This window comes from Stomoxys calcitrans, chromosome 3 (genome assembly GCF_963082655.1).
Source record: "Stomoxys calcitrans chromosome 3, idStoCalc2.1, whole genome shotgun sequence".
NCBI lineage: Eukaryota > Metazoa > Arthropoda > Insecta > Diptera > Muscidae > Stomoxys > Stomoxys calcitrans.
Window position 1 is genome coordinate 48,038,536 of NC_081554.1, and position 24,633 is coordinate 48,063,168.

The 24,633-nt window shown below is 37.7% G+C and overlaps 3 protein-coding genes across 5 annotated transcripts in view; 1 reads left to right on the plus strand and 2 right to left on the minus strand.

Moving 5' to 3' along the window:
• The window catches only part of LOC106082767 (serine/threonine-protein kinase grp), a 146,003-nt gene extending 127,338 nt beyond the window's left edge, over positions 1 to 18,665 (minus strand). Inside the window, exons 1-2 of one of the 2 annotated variants that reach the window (XM_013245496.2) lie at positions 18,389 to 18,665; positions 587 to 606 (exon numbers count right to left, since the gene is read on the minus strand). The gene's annotated coding sequence lies outside the window, so the exon portion shown is untranslated. The remainder of the gene's footprint in view (positions 1 to 586; positions 607 to 18,388) is intronic. The other variant, XM_059364239.1, reaches the window with a different exon arrangement.
• LOC106082768 (myb-like protein M) lies at positions 9,511 to 15,426 on the minus strand. Of its 2 annotated transcripts, XM_059364241.1 has the most exons (3): positions 15,152 to 15,426; positions 14,854 to 15,045; positions 9,511 to 11,186 (listed from the first exon to the last, which is right to left on the minus strand). In XM_059364241.1, exon 3 carries the CDS (start codon positions 11,129 to 11,131, stop codon positions 9,593 to 9,595), a length of 1,539 nt encoding a protein of 512 aa, XP_059220224.1. In that variant the 5' UTR covers positions 11,132 to 11,186; positions 14,854 to 15,045; positions 15,152 to 15,426; the 3' UTR covers positions 9,511 to 9,592. The 2 variants fall into 2 exon arrangements, with proteins under 2 accessions (XP_059220224.1, XP_059220223.1); XM_059364240.1 differs by lacking the exon at positions 14,854 to 15,045.
• Positions 18,666 to 19,762: 1,097 nt separating the features above from the next.
• On the plus strand, positions 19,763 to 23,353 carry LOC106082760 (WW domain-binding protein 11). The gene is made up of 6 exons (XM_013245483.2): positions 19,763 to 19,917; positions 19,987 to 20,112; positions 20,177 to 20,274; positions 20,339 to 20,617; positions 20,679 to 21,508; positions 23,062 to 23,353. The coding sequence occupies exons 1-6, from the start codon at positions 19,854 to 19,856 to the stop codon at positions 23,249 to 23,251; spliced, it is 1,587 nt and encodes a 528-aa protein (XP_013100937.2). The 5' UTR covers positions 19,763 to 19,853; the 3' UTR covers positions 23,252 to 23,353.
• Positions 23,354 to 24,633: the final 1,280 nt, after the last annotated feature.

Genomic DNA, 24,633 nt, shown 5'->3' on the forward strand with positions numbered 1-24,633 from the left:
AAATTGAAGTAGGACGTAGAAGGGTCTAACACAACTCACTGTCCCAATTTTTTGCAAAATCTGATAATAACTGCGCATTTCATAGGCCCAAGGATCGGTCTGTATGGCAGATATATCCAAATTTGGACTGATCGAGGTCAAATTAAAGAAGGATGTCGACTGGCCTAACACAACTCACTGTTATAAATTTTGACAAAATCGGATAAAAAAATGTGGCTTTTATGGACCAAAGACTTTAAATCGACGGATCGGTCTATATGATGGCTATATCAGGATATAGTCCGATGGATAGAAGATGGGCTATCTTCGAACTTAACCTGCTTATGGACAAAAAAGAATCTGTGCAAGATTCAGCTCAATATCTCTATTTTTAAAGACTGTAATTTCAACAGACAGACGGACGGACATGGATAGATCGTCTTAGATTTTTACGCCGATCGAGAATTTTTATACTTTATAGAATTTTTATACTTTATAGGGTCGGAAATGGATATTTCGATGTGTTGTAAACGGAATGACAAAATGAATGCACCCCCATCTTTCGGTGGTGAGTATAAAAATTAAATACATATAAATTAATACATACCACAATAAAGCCTTTGGTATCTGTAAGGAATTTTAAATAAAAAAAGTAAATATATCAAAATTCAGTTTTTATTCATTAAAATTATAAGTACAGTTGTTATAAATGTTATATTCTTTTTATATTAAACTAATTAATTAGTTTTTTAGTTAAACTAAGTATGCCCTTTGTGACAAGGGGCGGATTATACGCGTCCTCTTTTAAACCTAATCTTAGTAAACAAAAAAACTCAATTAAATAAATACATCATAGGAAGGTAAATCAATGATTAAAACCAATTTTTATATCCACAATTCATAGCAAATTAAAAAAGACATTTCTAGCTTTGATAAATATCATACCTTAAAACTAGTTATATTACAAAGTTATACCGCAAATGAAAGGTACTAAAACAGGGGTGCATCAAACAAAACTTTTTTTACGCTAACGTTGAGGCTCAATTCACAACTATTCTTATTCTCTTGGTTTCAGTCGTTGTTGCGAGCGCAACAAATGAAAACACGCACTGGTGTACGCGTCAGTTTTCTATTTTCAATTTTAAAACATTTTTTTATCCTAATTTAACGCTAGACGAAATAAAGAAGTCTAATTTTCTTATTATTTTGTTTCTTTTAAAAACTTCATTCGTTCTGTTAAATAATTCAGTTCTTAGTTACGGAGAGAATTAAAAAAAATTAAAGAGAGTAACTCACACATACCAAGGACCTAGAATACAATAGAGTATGGCATTTGAAAAAGTTGATTAGGGATAATTTTGAACGCATAGATGGCATTGAATTCATTGGAATGGAACCACTTTTACATTATCTATAAAAAGTACACATATATTAGCTCAATGCATGTGTGGATTAATTTAATCGATAAATACAGTTATTTAAGGGCTCACAGATGCAAAATTACACTTAAAAAAAAATATTGAGTCCATTTTGACCAACGACACCTGTTGACCACTACTTGTAACTAAAATATAACTGAAAGATGGAGCCTATTTATAACCTACACCACCAATGTGGTACAGGTTATTATAGCTTTGTGCATTTATTTGCAACGCTTAGAAGGAGAAGAGCTAGACCCATTGATAAGTATACCGATCGGCTTAAAATCACTTCCTAATACGATTCAGCTACGTCCGTCTGTCTGTCTGTCCATGTATTCTTTTGATCAAGTTACAGGTCGCATTTATTGTCCTATTGTCATGAAATTTTGCACAAGGACGAACGCTATTGATTTTGAACGAAATCGGTTCAGGTTTAGATACAGCTCCCATATATATCTTTCATCCGATATGGCCTTTTAAGGCTGCAGAAGCCACAATTTTGGTCCGATCTTTACAAAATTTGGAATGAGGTGTTTTATTAAATGTTCACATATGTGTGCAAAATTTCATAAAAATCGGTTAAAATTAGATATAGCTTCCATATATATCTTTCATCCGATATGGCCTTTTAAGGCTGTAGAAGACACAATTTTGGTCCGATCTTTACAAAATATGGCATGAGATGCTTCATTTGAAGTCTTCATAAAAATTGGTTTAGATTTAGATATAGCACCCATATATATCTTTCATCCGATATGGCCTTTTAAGGCTGTAGAAGCCACAATTTTGGTCCGATCTTTACAAAATTTAGCATGAGGTGTTTTCTTTAAAGTTTCAATACGACTGCAAAATTTCATAAAAATCGGTTAAAATTAGATATAGCACCCATATATATGTTTCATCCGATATGGCCTTTTAAGGCTGTAGAAGCCAGAATTTTGGTCCGATCCTTACAAAATTTAGCATGGGGTGCTTTCAGATAAACCTCCCACATATATCATTCATCCGAAAAGAGTTTAAAGGCTGTAGTAGGTACAATTTTGGTCCGATTTCCGAAAAATTTTGCGTGCGGTGTTTTATTTAAAGTCTCAATGCAAGAACAAAAATTTCATACAAATCGGCCCAGATTTAGATATAGGTCCCAGATATATAGAAACAGACTTTTAGCCTGTAGAAGCCACAATTTTCATCCGATTTAGCATGAGACGTTTTATTTGACGTTCCAATACGTGCGCTAAATTTCATTAAAATCGGTCCTGATTTAGATTCAACTATATATTTTATCCGATATGGACTTGTAAGGCAGTAAGTCATAATTTTGATCACATCTCTAAAATAATGGGTGTGAGATATTCTTTTTGACGTCCCAGTATGTGTGCAAAATTTCATCAAAATTGGCACAGGTTTAAATATAACTCCCATATAATCATTAATCCGATAAGACCTTTGAAGGATGGGGAAATCCAATTGTCTTTAAACACATTAGCGTTCACGCAACCATTGATCCTTGGGACCGGAACGTGCTTGCTCACCTGTAAGAGCTTGACGAGTTTCGCTTCGAATTACCGGCCAATTGCGATATGCTCTGCTCTCTCCAAGTTTATGAAGAGCATGGTTAATCACCATCTTGTGAGGTATTTAGAGTCCAAATGGCTTTCTTAGCGGCCAACAGTATGGGTTCCGCAGATATCGATCTACGGGCGACTTCACGGCATTTCTGTCGAAACATTGGAGTCGCTCAATCCACCAGTTTTTTTGAGAGTAAGGTTGTGCCTTCGGTTATCTCCAAGGGATTTGATAGGGTTTGGCTCGGAATAGCTGTGAGCATCACTCACAGACTGGAACATTGAGGTCCGATCTGTGTGGTGTTCAGGTGAGAAGCTTAGCTGCGAACTACCGGGTGCGTCCACAGGTTGCGGATAGTGGAATGCTCCAGCCCATACATGTGAGTAGTACTCCATTTACGGCCTTATGAAAGTGGTATGGATGTTAAGAAGATCAGAATAAGTGAAGTAATTCTAACACCGTTTAAGGAAGCACTTGGACTTGGAGGCCACCGTAGCGCAGAGGTTAGCATGTCCGCCTATGAAGCTGAACGCATGAGTTCGAATCCCGGCGAGACCATCAGAAAAAAATTTTCAGCGGTGGTTTTCCCCTCCCAATGCAACATTTGTGAGGTACTATGTAGAAACTTTTCTCCAAAGAGGTGTCGCACTGAGGCACGCCGTTCGGACTCGACTATAAAAAGTAGGCCCCTTATCATTGAGCTTAAACTTGAATCGGATTGCACTCATTGATATGTGAGAAGTTTGCCCCTGTTCCTTAGTGGGAAGTTCATGGGCAAAATTTGCAATTTGTAATAAATACCAAGCTTATTACCGAAAATAACCCAGGGGATGCCTCAAAATTTCAAGAAAAAGGGCGTAAATTCTGATATTGACCGTAACAGTTGGTACGAGTGTTAGTGGATATCTTCCGAACTACGTAAATTCTGGATTGAAAATGTGGCTTTTGTGCTTTCAATGCCTTCAATCGGAAATCAAGTCAATGTGGCAGCTGCATACAAATTGGTAAAATCTGGTCTATATTCAAAAGTTGAGGTCTACATGCATCTCGTTGTAACGGCAAAAATGGGAAGTAAAAGTACATTTCTGGGCTCAAACACATAATCGGTATGGTTGTTCATTGAAATCGGCGCAAAAATACGACTTTATGAATTCAAGATTTCTTATCGGGAGATCGATATAAAAGGTTCTATATCAAGATAAAGGCCATCTTTGAACTTCAGGTTGTCGAGTGATTTCAACCAACAGAGAGACGGGCATTGAAAATGTTCAATTTGATGTGTTCCAAATGGAATGGCAAATGGCCAACTCTTCGGTGGTGGGTAGAAAGACTTATACCCCATTTTTGGCTTGTGGAACATTTGCTAGAAATTTGGTAGAAAATAATTTTTTTGAGTGGCAACACTGGTTTAAACCTATGCACCAGTGTTGCCATATTCATAAATTCACAAAAGTTGAAATTAATTGTACGATTTCCTAATTATTTTTCAATTTTACCAAAAACTAGTTTTTTGGTTAGGTTTATGACGTTTTTGTCGTATGTATTATGTGTCGGAAATATATGTCATGTAGGTCGATGTTTCCGTAAGACCATCCATCTCACCTAATTATCAATTGTAATATAAGCCAAGTGAGAACTCGGTTTCGTGTTGTGAAAGTTATCCACTCAAAACAAAACATCGAATAACATAATTCAATACAAGTCCTAAACGCACCACGTATGAAAATAAAAGCAATCGCGAAAAGACAACTCAGGCGACTTATACACAAATCTTCTGGACGATTATAAAGCTATGAGTAGCTTAACATTCATGGCGACGAGTCGCTAAAACTTCGGCACAATTCGGGCGATTAATAAACAAATCTTCTGGACGATTATAAAGCAATGAGTGGTGTAATATTCGTCGCGACGAGTCGCTAAAACTTAGGCGCAAGCAATGGTTTGTTCAATGATAACTTAAAGAGTGTTTCACGACTTAAACGGACGTTTAAAACACAATGAGTTGTGAGAGAATCGTCGCGAAGATTTGCTAAAGTTCCACACACGCAATGGATTGTCCATAGATATTCCAGAAGAGTGTTTCACGACTCATACGGAAGAACAATTGCATAAAAATCTTCGAGAAGATTGTTTTATTCATCGCGAGGACGAACACTTCCAGAGTTATGAAAATATCTTCCGGACAATTATAAAGCTATGAGTAGCGTAACATTCGTCACGACGAGTCACTAAAACTTCGGCACAAGCAATGGCTTGTTCAATGTAGGGATCCTAAGTTGGGACTAAAAGTCGTCTTTTAGACTCGACTTTCGTCTTTTATCAAAATAGCAAAAGTCGAGTTTTCGACTTATTGTCGGAAAAAGTCGACTCTTCGACTCCATCAAATATGACTTTTTGCAAAGTTCAACATTCCTGTTTACTTTCCCTTTTTTGGAATTGAATTAATGCTTCAAATGGTCTATATTACCTGGACGACTTTCAACGAGTGTAACTCTGGATGTTAAAACCAAAGTAGAACATCACATTTTATTGCATATATGAGTAACCAACTTTTATTCTTTATCACTTCCTCTATAAAGCCCCAAAAGAAACACAAAATTATCTCTATTCTATACGATTTTATGCATCCGGCATTATCAAAGAATATCTTTCAAAAATGATATTAAACATGTAAACCGATCGTCTTCACCAAATCGGAGTCTCTATTCTAAATTCCATCTAGATTTCGCTTAATTCGGTGCAAAAATCTTTATTTGTGAAATGTTACCCTTAAATGGGAGCTACTATAAAATATTGTTAGATTCGTCCATGGATTGGAGTATTATTTTACCATCCCAAGAAAATATCGCTTTCTTTTCGACTATTCGACTTCAAAATCAATTGATCGACTTTTTAATCGTTGAAAGTCGACTTCGACTTTTCGAATTTTTTACACAAAAAGTCGACTAATCGATTAGTCGAAAATCGATTTTGGGATCCCTAGTTCAATGATAACGTAGAAGAGTGTTTCACGACTCATGAGGACGCTAAAACACTATGTGTTGTAAAGGAATCGTCGCAAAGATTTGCTAAAACTGGGCTGATGCGACCAATAAGGTACGCCTTGATCGATAGTGTCATCGATATTTTGCCAGGTCTCATTCTTAGGCGGTTTGGCTGTCAGTAAAAAATATTTGTCTACTTTTTTATAAAAGCCTTTCAAAATTGTTTTGGGGATATTCAAATTGTTTTCGGGACAAAAGATTCGAAAACCCGCTCTTACGTTGCACCTTTTTACAAAGAGTGACCATCATGCAAAATTTTAAGATTGCAGCTAAAGCCATTTCTTTGGACTAAATCATGGGGCTTGGCGATGGAAGTGTTAATACAAACATTTAGCGATTTCCTAAAATTCTCTCCTTTTTAATTTTGTTATATACAAATAGTCCATGTTAAAAACCTATATAGAATAGAATCATCGAAAGTTCCCAACTTTCTCTTAAAATAACAAACTATTTTCTGTTCCGTATAGACTCAAAAATGGCTGAACCGATTTTCACGAAATTTTCACAGATGGAAGAGTCCGGGCCCACGGTACTACATTTTTTGAATGGCATTTGAAGGGAGGGCGGACCCTCCCCCATACGAATTTTCAAAAACGCCAGATCTTGGAGATGCGTGCACAGATTGAAGCCAAAATTTTGTATGCCTCTTTATGGTACCACAAAAACACAAAATTGGTAAAAAAAATTTGGGCTCAAATAATCTGGGGGGACGCCCTATCTTAAAACCCTCCCGAACGGACTGTGTAAGATTGGGACAATATGGGTATCAAATGAAAAGTATTTAAGAGTAGAGTACGAATTTGTTATAAAAATATCTCTCTTAATTTTCCAAGAGGACACTTTCACCGCTTTGGGCAATATGGATATCAAATGAAAGGTATTTAAAAGTAGAGTACGAACTTGGCATTCAAATTTTACCCTAAGCGTCGGGGGCCCCCCACCCCAAAAACACCACCCAAAAGGACACTTTGAGCAATATGGGAATCAAATGAAAGGTATTTAAAAGTAGAATACAAATCTGACCTAAAAGTTTATTTGTTGATGTCTGAGGGCCCTGCCCACCCCCAGCAGGACAAATTTACCGATTGGGACAATATGTATATCAAAGCTTTTTAAAGGAAGAGTCCAATGCTGATATAAAAATTTATTCCTTGGTGTCTGAGGCGCCTCCCCACCCCCCAAAAACCCCTCAACAGAACATATTTACCGATTGGGACAATATGCGTATCAAACGAAAGATATTTGGAAGCTGAGTACACATCTGTTATAAGAATTTGGACCAAGGTGTCTACAGGGCCTCCCCAACCCCAAAAATCCTCAGAACGGCTATAAATGTCCAACGTCACAAAATGGATATCGATTGAAAGGTCTTTGGGAATTGACTACGAATCTGGTATGCACAATTAGGACAGAGTCAGCAACCGGCCCACTCACTAAATACCCTTCAATAGGACGTGTAGTTCGATCGGGATAAAATGTCGATTAAAAGAAAGGTCTATGACAGAATATTTCGAATCTAATGTTGGTATAAGGATTCAAGTATCTGGTTCACAACCTACCGTTCCGCAGGACAGTAGATTGCGACAATAAAAGACTCAAATAAATTGTCGTTTGGTGCTTAGCGTCGGGGGCACCGACCCTATCTTCCCAATTAATACAACGCCAAACTGTCATGTAGGATGAAATAAAATGTCTTTGGTAGTAGAGTACACTTTTTACCCTCAAATTGGGATGGAGACAGGAGAACCTGCGGATCTTTAAGAATGTGGAATCTCAAGTGGTCGCTTTGAAATATAACATTGAATGTAGATAGTGTGAATCTGAACGAGACCCATAGCCCTGAATATTTTGAAAGCCTCCTTCAAAATGCTTGACATTATGGGGCTCAAACAAAATCGTGCTCTAGCACAATGCTGATATTACTTCAGGGTCCGCCTCTAAACTCCCCTCAAACCGGCCACGATTGCATATTATGGCGATAAATAATAGTTAATTGATAGTAGAAAACGAATTTGATATCCAATTTTGAGGTCAAATGTTTGGGGGTCGTGTCATCCCACAAACTCCCCCTAAACCAATGGCAATTGGGGCTCAAATTAAAGAAATTTGAGAGTAGAGCACGATGTTGATAGTTTTTCAGGCTAAGTACGTGGGTGGACTCCCCACCCTGCATACCCCTCAAACTGGACATATTTGTGGATTATGGCAAAAAGGGATTCAAATCTGTATCTATTTCATAGCCAAGTGTTTCGGGCACGCCTCACCGCATAAACTCCCCCTAAACGTCACATATATACCGACTATAGCAATATGTAGCTCCAATGTGGTTTTTGGGAGTGGAGTATGAATATGGTATTTACTTTCGATTCAAAGAATTTGGCTACTCCAATCCACCACCAAATTAAAGAAATTTGTGAGTAGAGCACGATGCTGATAGTTTTTCAGGCTAAGTACTTGGTATGCCTCCCCACCCTCCATACCCCTCAAACTGCACATATTTGTGGATTATGGCAAAAAGGAGCTCAAATCTGTATCTATTTCATGGCCAAGTGTTTCAGGGACGCCTTGCCGCATAAACTCCCCCTAAACCGCACATATATACCGACTATAGCAATATGTAGCTCCAATGTGGTTTTTGGGAGTGGAGTATGAATATGATATCCACTTTTGGGGCAAAGAGTTTAGCTACTCCAATCCACCACCAAATCCAAGAGAATGAAGAAAATCTGATATCCAAACTATAATCGGCGGACCCTCCCTATTTTCAAAAACGCCAAATCTCACAGATTGGTGGACCGATTTAAGCGAAATTTGGCTTGTTTATAATAACTTAAATACAGAAATTTTTATCCGCCAACCTCCAAAACCACCAGCCAAATGAAATATAAACCAATAATGACAATATGGGACTCAAATGAAAGATATTTGAGACCAAAGCACGAATCTGGTATATGGGGATCCACCTCAGGGTGGGATATCTAGGGGGCCCCACCTCCAAAACCACCAGCCAAATAAACCAATAATGACAATATGGGACTCAAATGAATGATATTTGAGACCTAAGCACGAATTTGATATATGGGGATCCGCCTCACTTTGAGACCAAAGCACGAATTAGATATATGGGGATCCGCCTCACCCCCATACCGGACATATTTACCAACCATAGCAATATAAGGCCACAATGAAAGGTATTTGGGAGAAGAGCACCAAACAGGACTTATTTTCGAACTTTACCGTATAGGTAAAGTTAAAATAAGAGAGTGAAAGTAGGCGCAACGGAGCGGACCCTTTCCAGCTAGTTGATAATAAAAAAAAAACGGTTCTAGTTTCGTTTCTCTTTCTAACGGCGTGAAGGATGAAGCTCAGATCAATGGTTTTTTTTGACAATGTGCACAATATTTCGTACAAAGGTCATAAAACTTCATTAAGACCAACATGTTCAGGTTTTTTTTTAGATATATAAAATATTCATATTCATGTTCTTTCGTCATATGGGGGTAGTGCACCATTTTGTTAAATACAATCAATTCAAAAAATTCTCTTCTAATAAAAACAATCTACTTAATACTATTCTTAAGTCTATTTCATCACATTACGTTTTTTCTCATATATTTCACGTGCAGTATACCAACGTAAATGGGATGGCTGTATAATAAAAGGTCTTGCATTAGGATTCAACGAGTTTGACGACAGAGATGGGGGTAACGTCAATGCTGGAAATGTTGCACTTTGAGGCCGAAACTCACCCGGTGACTCTGTTTTGACAGTTAATGATGGAGATTGCTTGGCAATATTGGCATAAGTTGAAGGAGATGAAATAGGCGACGAAGATGATGATGAGGTTGATTTTGGCGACTCACTAACTATTTCATCTTCTTGCCTAAGACAACGTTGTAACAATGATGTTTTTGCACTTTTAGGATATATAAAGTCTTTGGAATTGTCTTCATATCCATTGTTTTCACAATGGCCCATAGAAGGTACCTGAGGATATGATTCATTTGGTTTACTGATATTTTTAGCAGCGCGGTTTGATTTTTTTAGGCCCTCAGAAAGTGTTGGATAAAAATCGTTAGAGCTGCAACTATTATTTGAGGAATTACAAGAGTTATTATAATATTGGGCCCAGTCGGATGGCTGAGTGGTCTCACTAGAACTGTTGCTGCTGGTGTTTAGCACATTGTAGTCGATGCTCTTAATATTTGCAGGATAAAATTTTTTTGCATTCGGTCGAAGTGTAGTCAACGACTTTTTGGCCATTTGAGAATCATTCAGGGCTGTCTTGAAACTATCCTCGTCATAGGTAGATTGCTCCGAAAAACTACTTTGTGTTGTGTTGGGATTATAGCCGTACTCGTCTGGTGTGATATCGGCATTTTCTTGCTCCTCCTCCTCCTCCAACAATAATCTATGCCGATCTGCTTGGGCTTGTTGGTATTTTGTTAACGACCTATTCGAAGAGGTTGTCGATGCTATGCTATCGGATGCATTCGATTCGTTGAGAGTTGTGTAAAAAGATCTTGAACTACTCTGACAACTATTTGATGACGAGGAGGTATTCAAACTAATATCGCTGTTTATCAGTGAATTATTGTTAGATTCACTCTCAAATGCTGAAACAGATTTTGAGATTTTTGGTGTTAATTTAAACATATCATCATCAAAGAAAAGTGGCACTTTCACACGCCCGTTTTGCGCGACGATTTCTATGGGTTTTTTCTTAACAGCGTGTGTGGCAATAGTTACTTCCTCATCGAGAGGCTCATCAATGCATGGTCCCAAACCAAAATATCTCATCATGCCCACCATTTCTTTTTCCACATTTTTATCCGTGTCCCAGTCTTTTGTAGTGGGCAATTCTCCCAGTGGTTTAGTGCCGGCAATGCGTTGCACTTGTGATATGACCTGCAGACGACCATTACAATTGCCAATTGCTCTATTCTCTGCGCTTTGACTATTTACTTGTGCCCTTTTGTTGGCGGCATATTCTAAATGGTCTAGGGGGCGGGGATAAAATGGTTGTGGCTGCGGTTCAGCCAAAGTTCCAAATATAAAGTCATGATCTGGCTGTAGATTGACAACTTCTTCTTCAAAATCATTCGATGGTTTCCAGGGCATGGTTTACGCGCGGAGGCTTCAATTTTTTTTAGCAGGTGGACTAAGAGATGTGGGCCTAAAATTTATATTTTTTAATGGTTGTGGCAAAGCTGCTTTAAGAAATGTAAGTAACAAAAACGAATAAACTTCCTAATTTTTAATTTTATAATTTTCTCTATCAAAAAAAAATTATGGAAAGGGATGGAAGAAGGTAAGCATAATAGGCAATGGCTAAGAAAGGTAATGGCTAAGTGAAAGTATTAAACACCTTAATCTTTTTTGGTGATGAGACAGGGAGACGATGGAGCATATCTGGCATCACTTAATCTGCCGCTCGGCTCGCCGTCACCGCCAACCACGTCGGAGCTGCAACAATTGGTGAGGAAAGAAAAACAGACAGGAAATGAGGTACAAATGGGGTGAGTAGCGAATTCTCACATTTCGTGGGGTTATACCAACATTAATAAGCGGGACCAAGCCCTGGCAGAATTCTTGAATACTAACGACCTGATAACACTTAATATTGGTAACAGCGCAAATGCAAATTTGCCCATGAACATTCCATTAAAGAACTGAGACAAACTTCTCAATCAATGAATGCTGTCCGATTCAAGCTTTAAGCTCAATGATAAGGGTCCTCCATTTTATAGCCGAGTCCGGTTTAAGTGGCAGTCTGCCATCAGACTCTCTTTAGCTTCAAACCATTTAAGTCACCTGGACCTGATGGAATATTTCCGGCGTTACTACAAAAGGAGGCCGACTATCTGGCACCTCACCGATACTTACTTACTCCATAGTAGTTTGATGGACTGCGATTGATTAAAACTGCAACATAAGGACCATATGAGACTTAAGGCGCTCATATAATCGCGGTATAAACGAGGCGACATTAGGAAACCTGGAAGGAAGGGAAGAGGTTTCCGATCAGCTACCTGAGACGACACTTGTGGTCGAATGAGAGGCACTGCTGCCAACGGCATAGTCTTGGACAGATGGAACCCTAGTATTGCCATCTGGAAGATCATGTTACACGGACGTATCAAAGCTCTGAGGATGGAATAATCCGCATCGTTTGGGTGCCGGACCATAACGGAATAAGGAAGAAGATTTTAAAGTTAAGGCCAGATGACTGCCGTCAATACACTTAGTTAACCTGAAGCCTTTCGGCTCGATGCAGTCCGAGTTAAGGGCGTGGGCATGTAACACTGTGGAACAGCGAAACAGTCGGTAGGACGGCGAAAATCCTATGTGGTGATACGGATCGTGAGAGGACGAGGCTATTACTGAAAGGAAGTAAGAAGGAGGTCAGTATAGCTTTTGGTATCATAACGGGACACATCGGACTACGAGCTCACTTATGAAAATTCGATGCGGCAAGTGATAGAATGCATTGTGGAGACACAATACCAGACATGAAGCAACTTAGGGGAGTGGTAAGGAAAACAATTACGGATTTTGTAAGTAGCACGAAATTCCTAACTTAAAAATTTTCTTTTCGAGTTAACTTTTTAGTTTTTAGAGCGCACAACAAGCCGATTACTGGCTTAGGTGTATATCCATAGTGGCATGGGGCGGATTAATATCCGCATACTCTCTTCAACCTAACCTAATCATCTTTCGGATACCGGATTACGACATATGCGTCATCTTAGCTTCTATTTTTTACTAGAGTCTAAACCCAAACAAAGATTCAATAGCCGCGTCAAGTGATTTTAAACGCATTTCATATGGGAAAGCAAAAAACAGCCGCGGCTAGTCAGAGCCTAGTGTCATGACACTGAAATAAAGGGTGATTTTTTTGAGGTTAGGATTTTCATGCATTAGTATTTGACAGATCACGTGGGATTTCAGACATGGTGTCAAAGAGAAAGATGCTCAGTATGCTTTGACATTTCATCATTAATAGACTTACTAACGAGCAACGCTTGCAAATCATTGAATTTTATTACCAAAATCAGTGTTCGGTTCGAAATGTGTTCAAATTTTGACAAATTTTGTTCAGCGATGAGGCTCATTTCTGGTTGAATGGCTACGTAAATAAGCAAAATTGCCGCATTTGGAGTGAAGAGCAACCAGAAGCCGCTCAAGAACTGCCCATGCATTCCGAAAAATGCACTGGTAGGTGTGGTTTGTACGCTGGTGTAATCATTGGACCGTATTTTTTCAAAGATGCTGTTGGACGCAACGTTACGGTGAATGAACACATTTCGAACCGAACACTGATTTTGGTAATAAAATTCAATGATTTGCAAGCGTTGCTCGTTAGTAAGTCTATTAATGATGAAATGTCAAAGCATACTGAGCATCTTTCTCTTTGACACCATGTCTGAAATCCCACGTGATCTGTCAAATACTAATGCATGAAAATCCTAACCTCAAAAAAATCACCCTTTAGATTCAATTCCATTTTGGCAGCGTCACTCTCAATGTTCTCTTCTCTCAGCAAATTTCTCTCTGAAAATGTTGCCATATTTTCATGAAAAAGTTCCGTTGTCAACAATTTTTGGAGGATTTTACTAAAAATACGGCAACCTAGGAAAAAGTGAGCTTAGCCACTTTTGGTAATGTATTTTACATCACGTGCAGAAGCGGCGGCAGTTCTGATCCGGTGAAAGTTCTACCGGGTGAATCCGTCACTATATGAATGACTTTTGGTTGCGCCATAGTGAGATTCGAAAAGATCCTCCAGGTTGTTCAAATGTCAAATTACATCCTTATATTGAAAAGTTCGAGAAGAGCAATTTGTCGCATGAAATTTGATGATATTCGCCGCCATCAAGTCTTCTCTCACATTGTCTACTAAATGGACAGCAGTCAATGAGACGACGATCGGCACAGGCTCTTACTTAGTTGTTGGAGCCTATAAATAACCAATGGCTGTAAGGTTTCCGTTGCAATCGGTCCTATGGACTGGAACAAACTTGGTCACCTATGGAGCTTGACGAAAATGGCTATCTTCACATATAAATGTGGCTATAACAACTAAAACTCCCAAGCATTTTTCCATTTGCTAACCATCAGCATTGATTTTGCAAAATGCATAGCAGATAAGGCTTATACGTAGAATTAATAAGAACGCGAAGCTCCGTGGATTGAAAAAGGGGCTTTTCTAGCGCGGTTTATGTCTTAGACATTCTCGCTCCCAAGCCATCCTTAGATGTCATATGTGACTGATTATAGAAACATGGCAGCTGTTCCCCACGCTGATGATATATGCGATTGGTTAAAAGTCTGCCATTGATTTTGTCGCTTTTTCGCCAAATAATTTGAAGATATTGTGCACTAAGAACGCCAGTTGCCAGAGAAAAAACGCTGGCAACCGAAGGAGAGCATGGATCACGGAACCAACAGTCCACGGCTGCCGGTTGTATGTACCGCGTTAACCTGATGGAGTCCTCAGCAAGAGCTGCCACCTCAGTGTTCTACACACTGCTACAACAACAAGACAATGTTGTTGTAGCAGCCGGTTGTTCGTACCGGGTTGGCCCGATGGAGTATTTCACCGGCAAGCACGCCGCCTCAGTGTGCAACACACTATTACAACCACAACAACTTCACTCTTGACCGCCTCTACAAATTACAGTGACAAAATACCGAAACTGGAACATTGAGTTGCGATCTGTGTGGTGTTCATTGCTGTCACAAACACCTTAGCTCCGAGCTATCGAGTGCGTCTTTAAGTAACCAATGGCCACTTTGTTCCCTCGCCAATCGGTCCTTTAGACCTGAACGAGCTTGCTCACCTACAGAAGCTTGACAAGGATCGCCACCTCCACATGAAAATGTGGTTACAACATAGCTACAAAGCAAGTCCGTCCTATTGGAAAGAACAGCCACCAAATGAACATAACCTCCAAATTAATGCTAATACATCCTCCAGGCTGATAAACAGTGGCGCACAACAATCCGCCAGAGACAACGTTGAAATAACACAACTGAAAGCATCATCAACAAGTATTGAACATATTAAAAAATTATGATTATTCGGAAATTTAATTCGTTTTTATCCAAAATTTTGTGGAAATAACTGTTAAAACTTACGGGGTTCCAATAATTTTTTTTTTGTTGTTGAAATTAAAAACGATTTTTGTTGTTGTCGCGCTTCTTTATATCACAAAAACACTTTATACCGCTTCCGCCAGACATGCATATTTCGTTTTTCCTAGTCTACAATATTTTCTGCTTACTAAAACAACTTAAATTATTGCATTCTTTTGCAATCGATTAAAATGATTTTTTGGTATTCTGGTTAATTTCTTTTACTTCAGAGCTTGCTATGCTTATTACCAAAAGCCAAAGCCTCAAGCAAAGAAAGACAATACAAAATACAATAACAAAACATAAACAGCTAAATCCATGTTGGGAAATTGTTGTTCCATGTGGCTGCGTGTGTGTGTGGTAGAGAGTGTTTGCATCTGCCAACCATACATGGTTGTATTATGTTTGTACTTTTGTGATGATGAACGACTAAACACAATGTAATCGTTTGTCGGTCTCACTTATCAGTGTGTTGTTAATATATATTGTTTTTTGATCTGGTGGTAATAACTCCAAATTAATAATTTGTTGTAAGATACTTTTTTGGTTTTATCTAAGAAATCTCAGGTCGAATATTTAGGAAGTTTTGAAACCTAATTAACATGATAATAAGCAATTGATTTTAGAGAAAATGTGAAACCCGCAGAGTGTGTTATTTTTTAAAGAAGATTTCTGACAAATGACCCAATGTGTGGGAAGTGTAGATATATTCATTAAAAGTCGAAACCGCACAACCGTGATACGTCTCAAGGCGAAATTCCGGTTAAGCGAAACTCATTTTAGGTTTTGGTTGTTCAATGCAAAATTAGTTGTAGTTAATTTTTTTCGAAAGTTGTATTGACTTAGTGATAACACTTATGATTAAAGGACGTTATTAAGTCCGGGTTTCACAGTGAGTTTTCGAACGATTTTGAGCCTAACCTAACCTGTTTCTTTAATTACTTCATTTTTGTTGAGTTTAATAGTGCTAAATTGAGCTTAGCTGCGAGCCTCCGGGCGAGTCCACAGTTTGCAGATAGTGAAATGCTCCATACGGAGTAGCTATAATTGCAGTCTCGGACAATCAGCGGTATGGAGCGGAGAGTCTCAGTGAGAGGCCGGGTGGCTCTGGCTCAATACATAAATACTGAGTGCCTATGATGCTCGATATGATGAGGCGAGTTTTTGGCGCCTTTAAATAACCAATGGTCATAATGATCCTGCGACGATCGCTCCTTTGGACCGGAACGAGCTTGCTCACCTATAGAGGGAGCTAGATGAGGATCGCGACCTTCACATATAGACATGTGCCTATGACAACAACAAACAATGAACACCACACAGATCGGAGCTCAAAGTTCGAGCCCGTGCGGTGCTCATGTTTATACCGTGCCAGGCCAGGCTGGAAGGTCTAGGATTGCGAATTTACATTGTATAGATCAAATAAAAGAAGTATCAATCCTATACTAATAAGTAACGAAAAATTAGAAGATGTGGATTACTTCTTTTACATTGGCATAATAACTTCAATATTGTTGTTGTCGTAGCAGTGTGTTGTACACTGAGGCGGCAGCCCTTGCCGATGAAGGCTTTCATCGGGTCAATCCGGTATATACAACCGGCTGCAATGGGATTGCTGTAATATTGTCCGTGACCATTAAATACCAAGAAAAAATCAACAACCAATTGGTTAAAAGATCCAAAAAAGAAAATGGAATTGCAGCGGTCAAACGCTACGCATAGAACCGACGGATTTAGCCAGAAATGCAATTATTTGGAATCCGTATAGCAACCGGAGAAAAGTGTGTTCAGCTCATACATGGGAAGACGGCTCGTGATTGAAAGAAAGAAAAATCTGGAGCAAAGTCACACATAGGGTCAATACACCGATAAAATGAAGGACATTTGGTAGGTCTTTTATCTTTCCGAATACGTCTATGTTTTGCTGAAGTTGTTGTTGTTGTAGCCACATTTTCATGCGGAGGTGGCGATACTCGCCAAGCTGCTGTATGTGAGTAACCTCATTCCGGTCCAAAGGACAGGTCGCCGCAGGTACAAGTTGGCCATTGGCCAACATATCGAGAATCATAGCCATACTCACAGGGTATGATGCGGTCAGCTGGGCAGCGAGTTTCTAAAGTCTTGCATTTTTGACAAAAACAAAAAAACAGCGGCACAAACCACGTTGCAACGATGCTTAAGGGAAACAATGTGTACAAAAGTTGCAGTTGTACCCATCTTCTTCTTGCCACATTTGGAGGAGGTTTCGATACTTGTCAAGCACCATAGGTAAGCAAGCTTGTTTCGGTCCATAGTACCGATCGCCGCGGAAACGTTATGGCCACAAGAGTCAGTGCCGTTCGTCCTTTCACTGATACATTCCACTCAATTGCGTTGACTTTCCGCGATTTCAGTTTAAGCAACTGCATATACAGAGCATTCTACTGTCCACAACCTGAGGACACTTTCGGTAGCTCTCGGCTAAGCTTCTAGTGATGAAAATGAGCACCACATAAACCCGTGCTCGGCCCATTTTCATCGTTCATTCGACTTTTATCTGAGCTGCAGCCCATCTGGATTTACTATTGCATATTTGTCCATGAACATTCCAATAAGGAACAGGGAAGAAACAGTTTGTCCCATGTACCCCTTAATGTAAGTATGTATATACATGGTACAGACGTTGCAAATTTCCCTTATGATGAAAGCTGTTATAGACAGTTGCATGAATATACATATGTATGAAGCCTACTTAAAAAAATGATATTCTTGCATCAATTCTATCAAACTTCCCATTGCTGCATAGCATACTGTATAAAGATTATATTGCACGTAATCACTCGCAGAACAACCGGCAAATAAAGGTGCAAAGCAAAATTTTCAAATAAATGTACACAACAAAAGAAAACATCTCAAGAAATTGTTGCACAAATGAATGCTGGCCAAAAGCAATGGGTAAAAGGGTAATTAAATGTATCGCTCTCACTCATTCACATGCTGGGAAAGCGCAACTGGTGCATCTATGTTTCTCTTTTGCACGCACATGATATCGAAGAAAATTGCGCCAAAATAAGTTAAACAAAAAATTGACACGAACTCTTTACGAAGGGGGGGTAGGGTAGGCAAACTTTTTTTTGTTATACCAAAGGAATTTGCACAAAATTTAATTTTTTCCCATAGAAAATGTAAAAATGAATACATTATTACTACGTGTATTTATTGTCTTATTTACGATAGAAATAATTAAAGGTTATTACTTACCAATTTTGCAATGTCGCCAAATTCTTGCCTAGCTTGCTTGTTGTCACTACACACACATACGTTTCACACACTTTAAGTTCATAAAAAAAGTTTTCTATCTGGACACAATTATCTAAAAGTACTGGAGTAAACTATTTTAAAGCTTTAAAATCCTTTTATTTTATAACTTGAATTTGTATTGCTTATTTCAATTTTAGTTTCTCGATAATTTTCTGAAGTGACAGCAACAAAACTGGTTGTTAGTTATTTAAAATCAAGAATAAGAGAATAAGAAATAAAAATTAATCGGCTGGAACGATTGAACGGCCAAGCGGCTCGTATGCTGAGCCGATTCAAAAAAAATCACAACGGCGGCCTCACTGAATTCATTCACGTGAATTGATATCCCGAGGCTGAGCAAGCCATATTTGCCCAGGTAGTGTAAAGCAAACAGCTGAATACAAATTTTTCTCGCAAAATGAACTCTCAACGAGTTTTGGTTGTGTGCCAAGGCGGATTTAAAAAGGTGGTCTCTCGCGAACAGCTGTCAGATTTTCGATTGCATTCTCTTTGTTGCCATCTTCTTTCTATCTATTCTCTGTTCATGTACGCACATTTAATTTAATTGTTTCGCAATGGTTGTGTGTGTGCATTATAGTTAAGAACCATATTACACACCATGGCGAAACAATCAAAGGTGGTCTCATTTGTACAACAACCACAAATCATATGGTGAAATCTGCCATCTTGTCATCAAGCTCATCGTACTTTTGCCAACACACGAGAAGAAATTTGTATGCGTGTGTCTATACGTGTGCGTACACGAGCAGAGAATATGAGAGAAAGAAGATAACAATAAAGAGAATGCAAACAAAAATCTGTCATCTTAATACCGTCAAAACTGGCCAGCTGTGAATGCCTTTTTAAATCCGCCTTGAATACACACAAACAACGAAAAATGGCGTTGCTCTCAAGACATATTCACCAAGGTAGTATACAGCAAACAGCTGAGTACAATTTTTTCTCGCAAAGTGCACTATCTGTCAACGAGTTTTGGTTGTGTGCAAGGCGGGTTTAAAAAGATAGTCTCAGAACAGATGTTAACAGACAGGTTTGACGGTATTAAGATGTCAGATTTTTGTTTGCATTCTCTTTGTTGACGTCTTCTTTCTCGCATATTCTCTGCTCATGTACGCACACGTATATAGATGTATGACGCATTGCACCATATGATTTGTATTGGGTTGCCCAAAAAGTAATTGCGGATTTATAAACACATGATCGAGCCATTAAATCCGGATTTTAAGATCATAATAATCGACTTTTAGATTTCAAAGTCGATTATTCGACTTTTTTATCCAGTAAAAATCGACTTCGACATAAAAAAGTAGATTAATCGAAATTTGGAACTGCACTGACACTGATTGTTTTGCACTCACTGGAGTGTTTTAGATTTATATCCGAAACTAATAACTAAATAGTTAAGATGGGGCGCCGCTCTATAAATACCACTAAAAGTGGTAAATACATGAATCCCACAGATCAGGCTAGTAAGTCCCAACAATCATTGTTTTCAGTATTTATCACCCACTTAAGTCCTCGCTTTTTCTAACCCACAGGAAAGGAGGCTCGCAAGAAGGAGCTGAAAAAGAATAAAAAACAGAGGCAAATGGTTAGAGCAGCTGTGCTGAAAAATAAGGATCCTGGGCAAATATTGGAGGAAATGGAGAAAATTGATGAAATGGGTTAGGTGTTTAGATGACCCAAAGCTATTATTAGTGACTTATTACTTGTCTTTCCCCATTACAGAATATAATGTGTTGCAGCCCTCGCCGCTCAATGAAAAAGTCCTAAGGGACAAGCGTAAAAAGCTTAAAGAGACATTTGAAAGAGTTATGCGGCTTTATGTGAGTAGGGCAGGATCATAAATTTAATCATAAATTTTATACTTTTCCATTTTTTTAATACTAGTACAACGACGATCCGGAACATTGGTCCGAATTAAAGCGCAAAGAAGTGGAGTACGAAAAAAAGCGCTTGAAAAAGCAACAATACTATGAAAGCGTTAAACATGCTCAAAGTGTACAAATAGATGAGATTCCTTTACCCTCAAGTACCCAAACTCCAGTGGCTGGTGGACCTTCGTCTTTTCCGGGTCCCAAACGCTTACCCCCACCACCCACGGCCTTATCATTGCCGCCATTTGCACCAGGAGCTCCCCCGGGAACACTTAAGAAACTCAATGAACATGTAAGTCGAGTTGGCATTTTAAATAACACAAAGGCTTAGCTTTTTCATTTTCTGAATTTAGATAATCAAACCGGCAGATAAACATGATGATCCTAAACGCAAAGAAATTATTGGCGTTCCCATTGGTCCTCCTCCTGACTTGGCGGACCTGTCTGACTTGGATACTGATGCCGAAGATAATGAGGTGGTCTTAAAGAAATATGTACCCAAAACGAAATCATCCAAATCAGTGACAAAACCTAACTCTCTGCAACAAAGAATGTTGGCAATATCTGGTCAAAATATTGATGATTTCATGAAAGAAATGGAAAATGTACACAAAAAGAAAGTGGCTGCTAGTCGAGGGGAGAATGACAAGACCGGTGATGATTCAAAAGACAAAAAAGTTGATGGAGACAACGATGATGATGACGACGAAGAGGACGCAGATGACAACACTGATTTATCTGAGTGCAGTTTTAGTGACGAAGAAGATAATGACGACAGTGAAGCGGCCAAACGAAGGCGTACCCACTCTAATTCGGATGATACTGCTGCCATACCTACACCTGCCGCCGCTGCAGCAGCAGCAGTGCCCATGCCAGTGGCGATAGCTTTACCAAATATACCCGCACCTCCCCAACCGCACATACCATTGCATGGTCCACCTCCTATGATGTTTAGACCACCGCCCAGACCACCAGCAATGCATGGATTTGGCATACGTATGCCTCCGGGACCACCGCCTGGTCCTCGTCCTGGCATGGGAGGTATGCCACGCATGGGTATACGTATACCAGGACCACCACCAGGTTTACCACCACGTATGGCGCAGCACCATAAAATGCAGCAACAGCTACAAAATAAGGATAGTAAGGGTGTAACGACCATTACGGCCAAGCCTCAGATTAGGTGAGTACATATATGTGGATTTATTTAATGGAATAAATATGGCAAAATTTTTGAAAAATTTTAACAAAATTTTGTTAATATCTATAGAAATAAAATTTTTGCAAAATTTTCTATAGAAAAAAATTTTGACAAAATTCTCTAAGAAAAAAATGTTGACAAAATTTTCTAAGAAAAAAATGTTGACAAAATTTTCTATAGAAAAAAAATATTGACAAAATATTCTATAGAAAAAAAATGTTGACAAAATTTTCTATAAAAAAAAATTTTGACAAAATTTTCTATAGAAAAAAATTTGGCAAAATTTTCTAAGAAAAAAATTTTACAAAATTGTCTATAGAAAAAAAATTTTGACAAAATTTTCTATAGAAATAAAATTTTGACAAAATTTTCTATAGAAATAAAATTTTGAGAAAATTTTCTATAAAAATAAAATTTTGACAAAATTTTCTATAGAAATAAAATTTTGACAAAATATTCTATAGAAATAAAATTTTAACAAAATATTCTATAGAAATAAAATTTTAACAAAATTTTCTATAGAAATAAAATTTTGACAAAATTTTCTATAGAAATAAAATTTTGACAAAATTTTCTATAGAAATAAAATTTTGACAAAATTTTCTATAGAAATAAAATTTTGACAAAATTTTCTATAGAAATAAAATTTTGACAAAATTTTCTATAGAAATAAAATTTTACTCTGTTAGGGTATTGTTGACCTGGTTTAAAATTCTTGTAATTTTGTTGTATTGTATCGGCTATAGGTCCATTAAAACACAAATATTTAAGGTTTTTTTCTAAAATTTGTGTTTTTCTGTTTTTTTATTTAAATACAACTAGCCTTGAAAATGGTAGACGGAGTCTACCGAAATATTGGAGAAAAATAAAAGAAAAAAACCTTAAATATTTGAGAAATAAAATTTTGACAAAATTTTCTATAGAAATAAAATTTTGACAAAATTTTCTATAGAAATAAAATTTTGACAAAATTTTCTATAGAAATAAAATTTTGACAAAATTTTCTATGGAAATAAAATTTTGACAAAATTTTCTATAGAAAAAAAATTTTGACAAAATTTTCTATAGAAAAAAAATGTTGACAAAATTTTCTATAGAAAAAAAATTTTGACAAAATTTTCTATAGAAATAAAATTTTGACAAAATTTTCTATAGAAATAAAATTTTGACAAAATTTTCTATAGAAATAAAATTTTGACAAAATTTTCTATAGAAATAAAATTTTGACAAAATTTTCTATAGAAATAAAATTTTGACAAAATTTTCTATAGAAATAAAATTTTGACAAAATTTTCTATAGAAATAAAATTTTGACAAAATTTTCTATAGAAATAAAATTTTGACAAAATTTTCTATAGAAATAAAATTTTGACAAAATTTTCTATAGAAATAAAATTTTGACAAAATTTTCTATAGAAATAAAATTTTGACAAAATTTTCTATAGAAATAAAATTTTGATACTTTTTATCCTTATATTGAAATGTTGATGTTCTTAATTCTTTAATTAAATTTTTCATATTTTACGTCATTGCAGAAATTTGAGCGCCGATGTCACCCGTTTTGTACCATCCACCCTGCGAGTCAAACGAGAAGATTCCCGTAAACCTAACCGTGCTAAACCATTTACTCAAGAAACCACTGCTCGTCCGGCGGAATCGAATAATGCTGCTTCCAAAGACGATGCCTACATACAGTTCATGAGTGAAATGCAGGGTCTACTGTAGTTGTTAAAAGATAGTCAGCGTACAATAAAACCAATCATAGCATAAGGAAACAAGAAAACAAAAAACTAAAGAAATAAAAAAAAAATAAGAATTAATTTAAATAATTATAGAAAAAAAAATATTAAACTATTAACTGAATAACTTTTGTGAAATTACGTACGCGTGGTTTAATATCAGAACTAGCTCAAAAAAAGCTGGAAAATAGCCGAACGATGTTGTAACCGAAGAGGCAGGAGTCACTGGCCGAATAGATTCTGGCTCGATCACGGTACGTATGCTTGTTTGCAAAGGGGAACGTCCTCTGAGTGTGATTGTCAATGACACAAAATTCTGACCTAAAATTATTCCATAGTTCTAGGTGTACTATAAGAATGCCTCTTTAGATCCTTTGCATTTGCAAGTTATAAGTTGAGAATTAGGAATAAGTTCGTTGCCCACAACGAAAGTGATGAAGGTATGTCTTTGGCGATCTATGCAGCTCGAGTGTGGTCACCCGGTGAAGAAACAAAAATTGCAACAACGTAACGCTTTAATATGGAACAGGCCGCTTTTATGAACTCAGAGGATCAAAAAAGCAAATTTGCTCATAAACATTCCATTGAGGAACAGAGAAAACTTCTCACAATTCAAGTTATAGCTCAATAATGTATAAAAGGTGGTCCCACCATTTTACAGCCTAAGTCGAATGGCGTGCCGCAGTGCAACAACTCTTTGGGAGAAATTTTTACATGGCATAAGATTTCTCAAATGTCGCCAGCATTAGGAGGGAATATCAACAGCTGAAATTTTTTATGTTCACGTCAGAATTCGTACCCAGGCTTTCAGCGTCATAGGCGGACATGTTAAACTCTGCGCTACGGTGGCCTCCAACTCAGAGAAGCATCTAATGAACTTTCGTTATCTAGAGCAGGAAATCTAAAGAAATTCTGTAGAATAGCAGACATCGGCTGGGTCGGAATGAACCTCCAAGAATCATTTACATGAGGAGTAATAATCTAAAATGAGCAATAACGAAACCTAAAGCTGTTTGAAGTGCTACCTGTGTGGTAAACTTTAAAGAAAGAATGCTCACCAACCTCTAGATTAGGTATATCAGGCAGGTCTTCCCAGAGGACAAGCACTAAAAGCAATCAATCCCATGGCAGCCGGTTGTATGTACCGGATTGACACGATGAAGTCCTTCATCGGCAAGGTCTGCCGCCCCAGTGTACATCACACTGCTACAAAAACTATAAGCAGTGAAGATCCTAACAGCGCAATGAAACCATTTCATGCTTTTATAGTGCTCTGGAGATCAATTTACAACTGAAAGTTCTAAGATCATCTCTCCGTCATGATGCAATATAAGGCAGCTTTGAACTAAATTCACTCTGAGACAGTCG

Coding starts and splice junctions, on each gene's coding strand:
- LOC106082760 (XM_013245483.2), top strand. CDS start 19,854: ATGGGGCGCCGCTCTATAAATACCACTAAAAGTGGTAAATACATGAAT. Junction 20,113..20,176: donor GGAGAAAATTGATGAAATGG/GTTAGGTGTTTA, acceptor TCCCCATTACAG/AATATAATGTGTTGCAGCCC. Junction 20,275..20,338: donor AAAGAGTTATGCGGCTTTAT/GTGAGTAGGGCA, acceptor TTTTAATACTAG/TACAACGACGATCCGGAACA.
- LOC106082768 (XM_059364240.1), bottom strand. CDS start 11,131: ATGCCCTGGAAACCATCGAATGATTTTGAAGAAGAAGTTGTCAATCTA.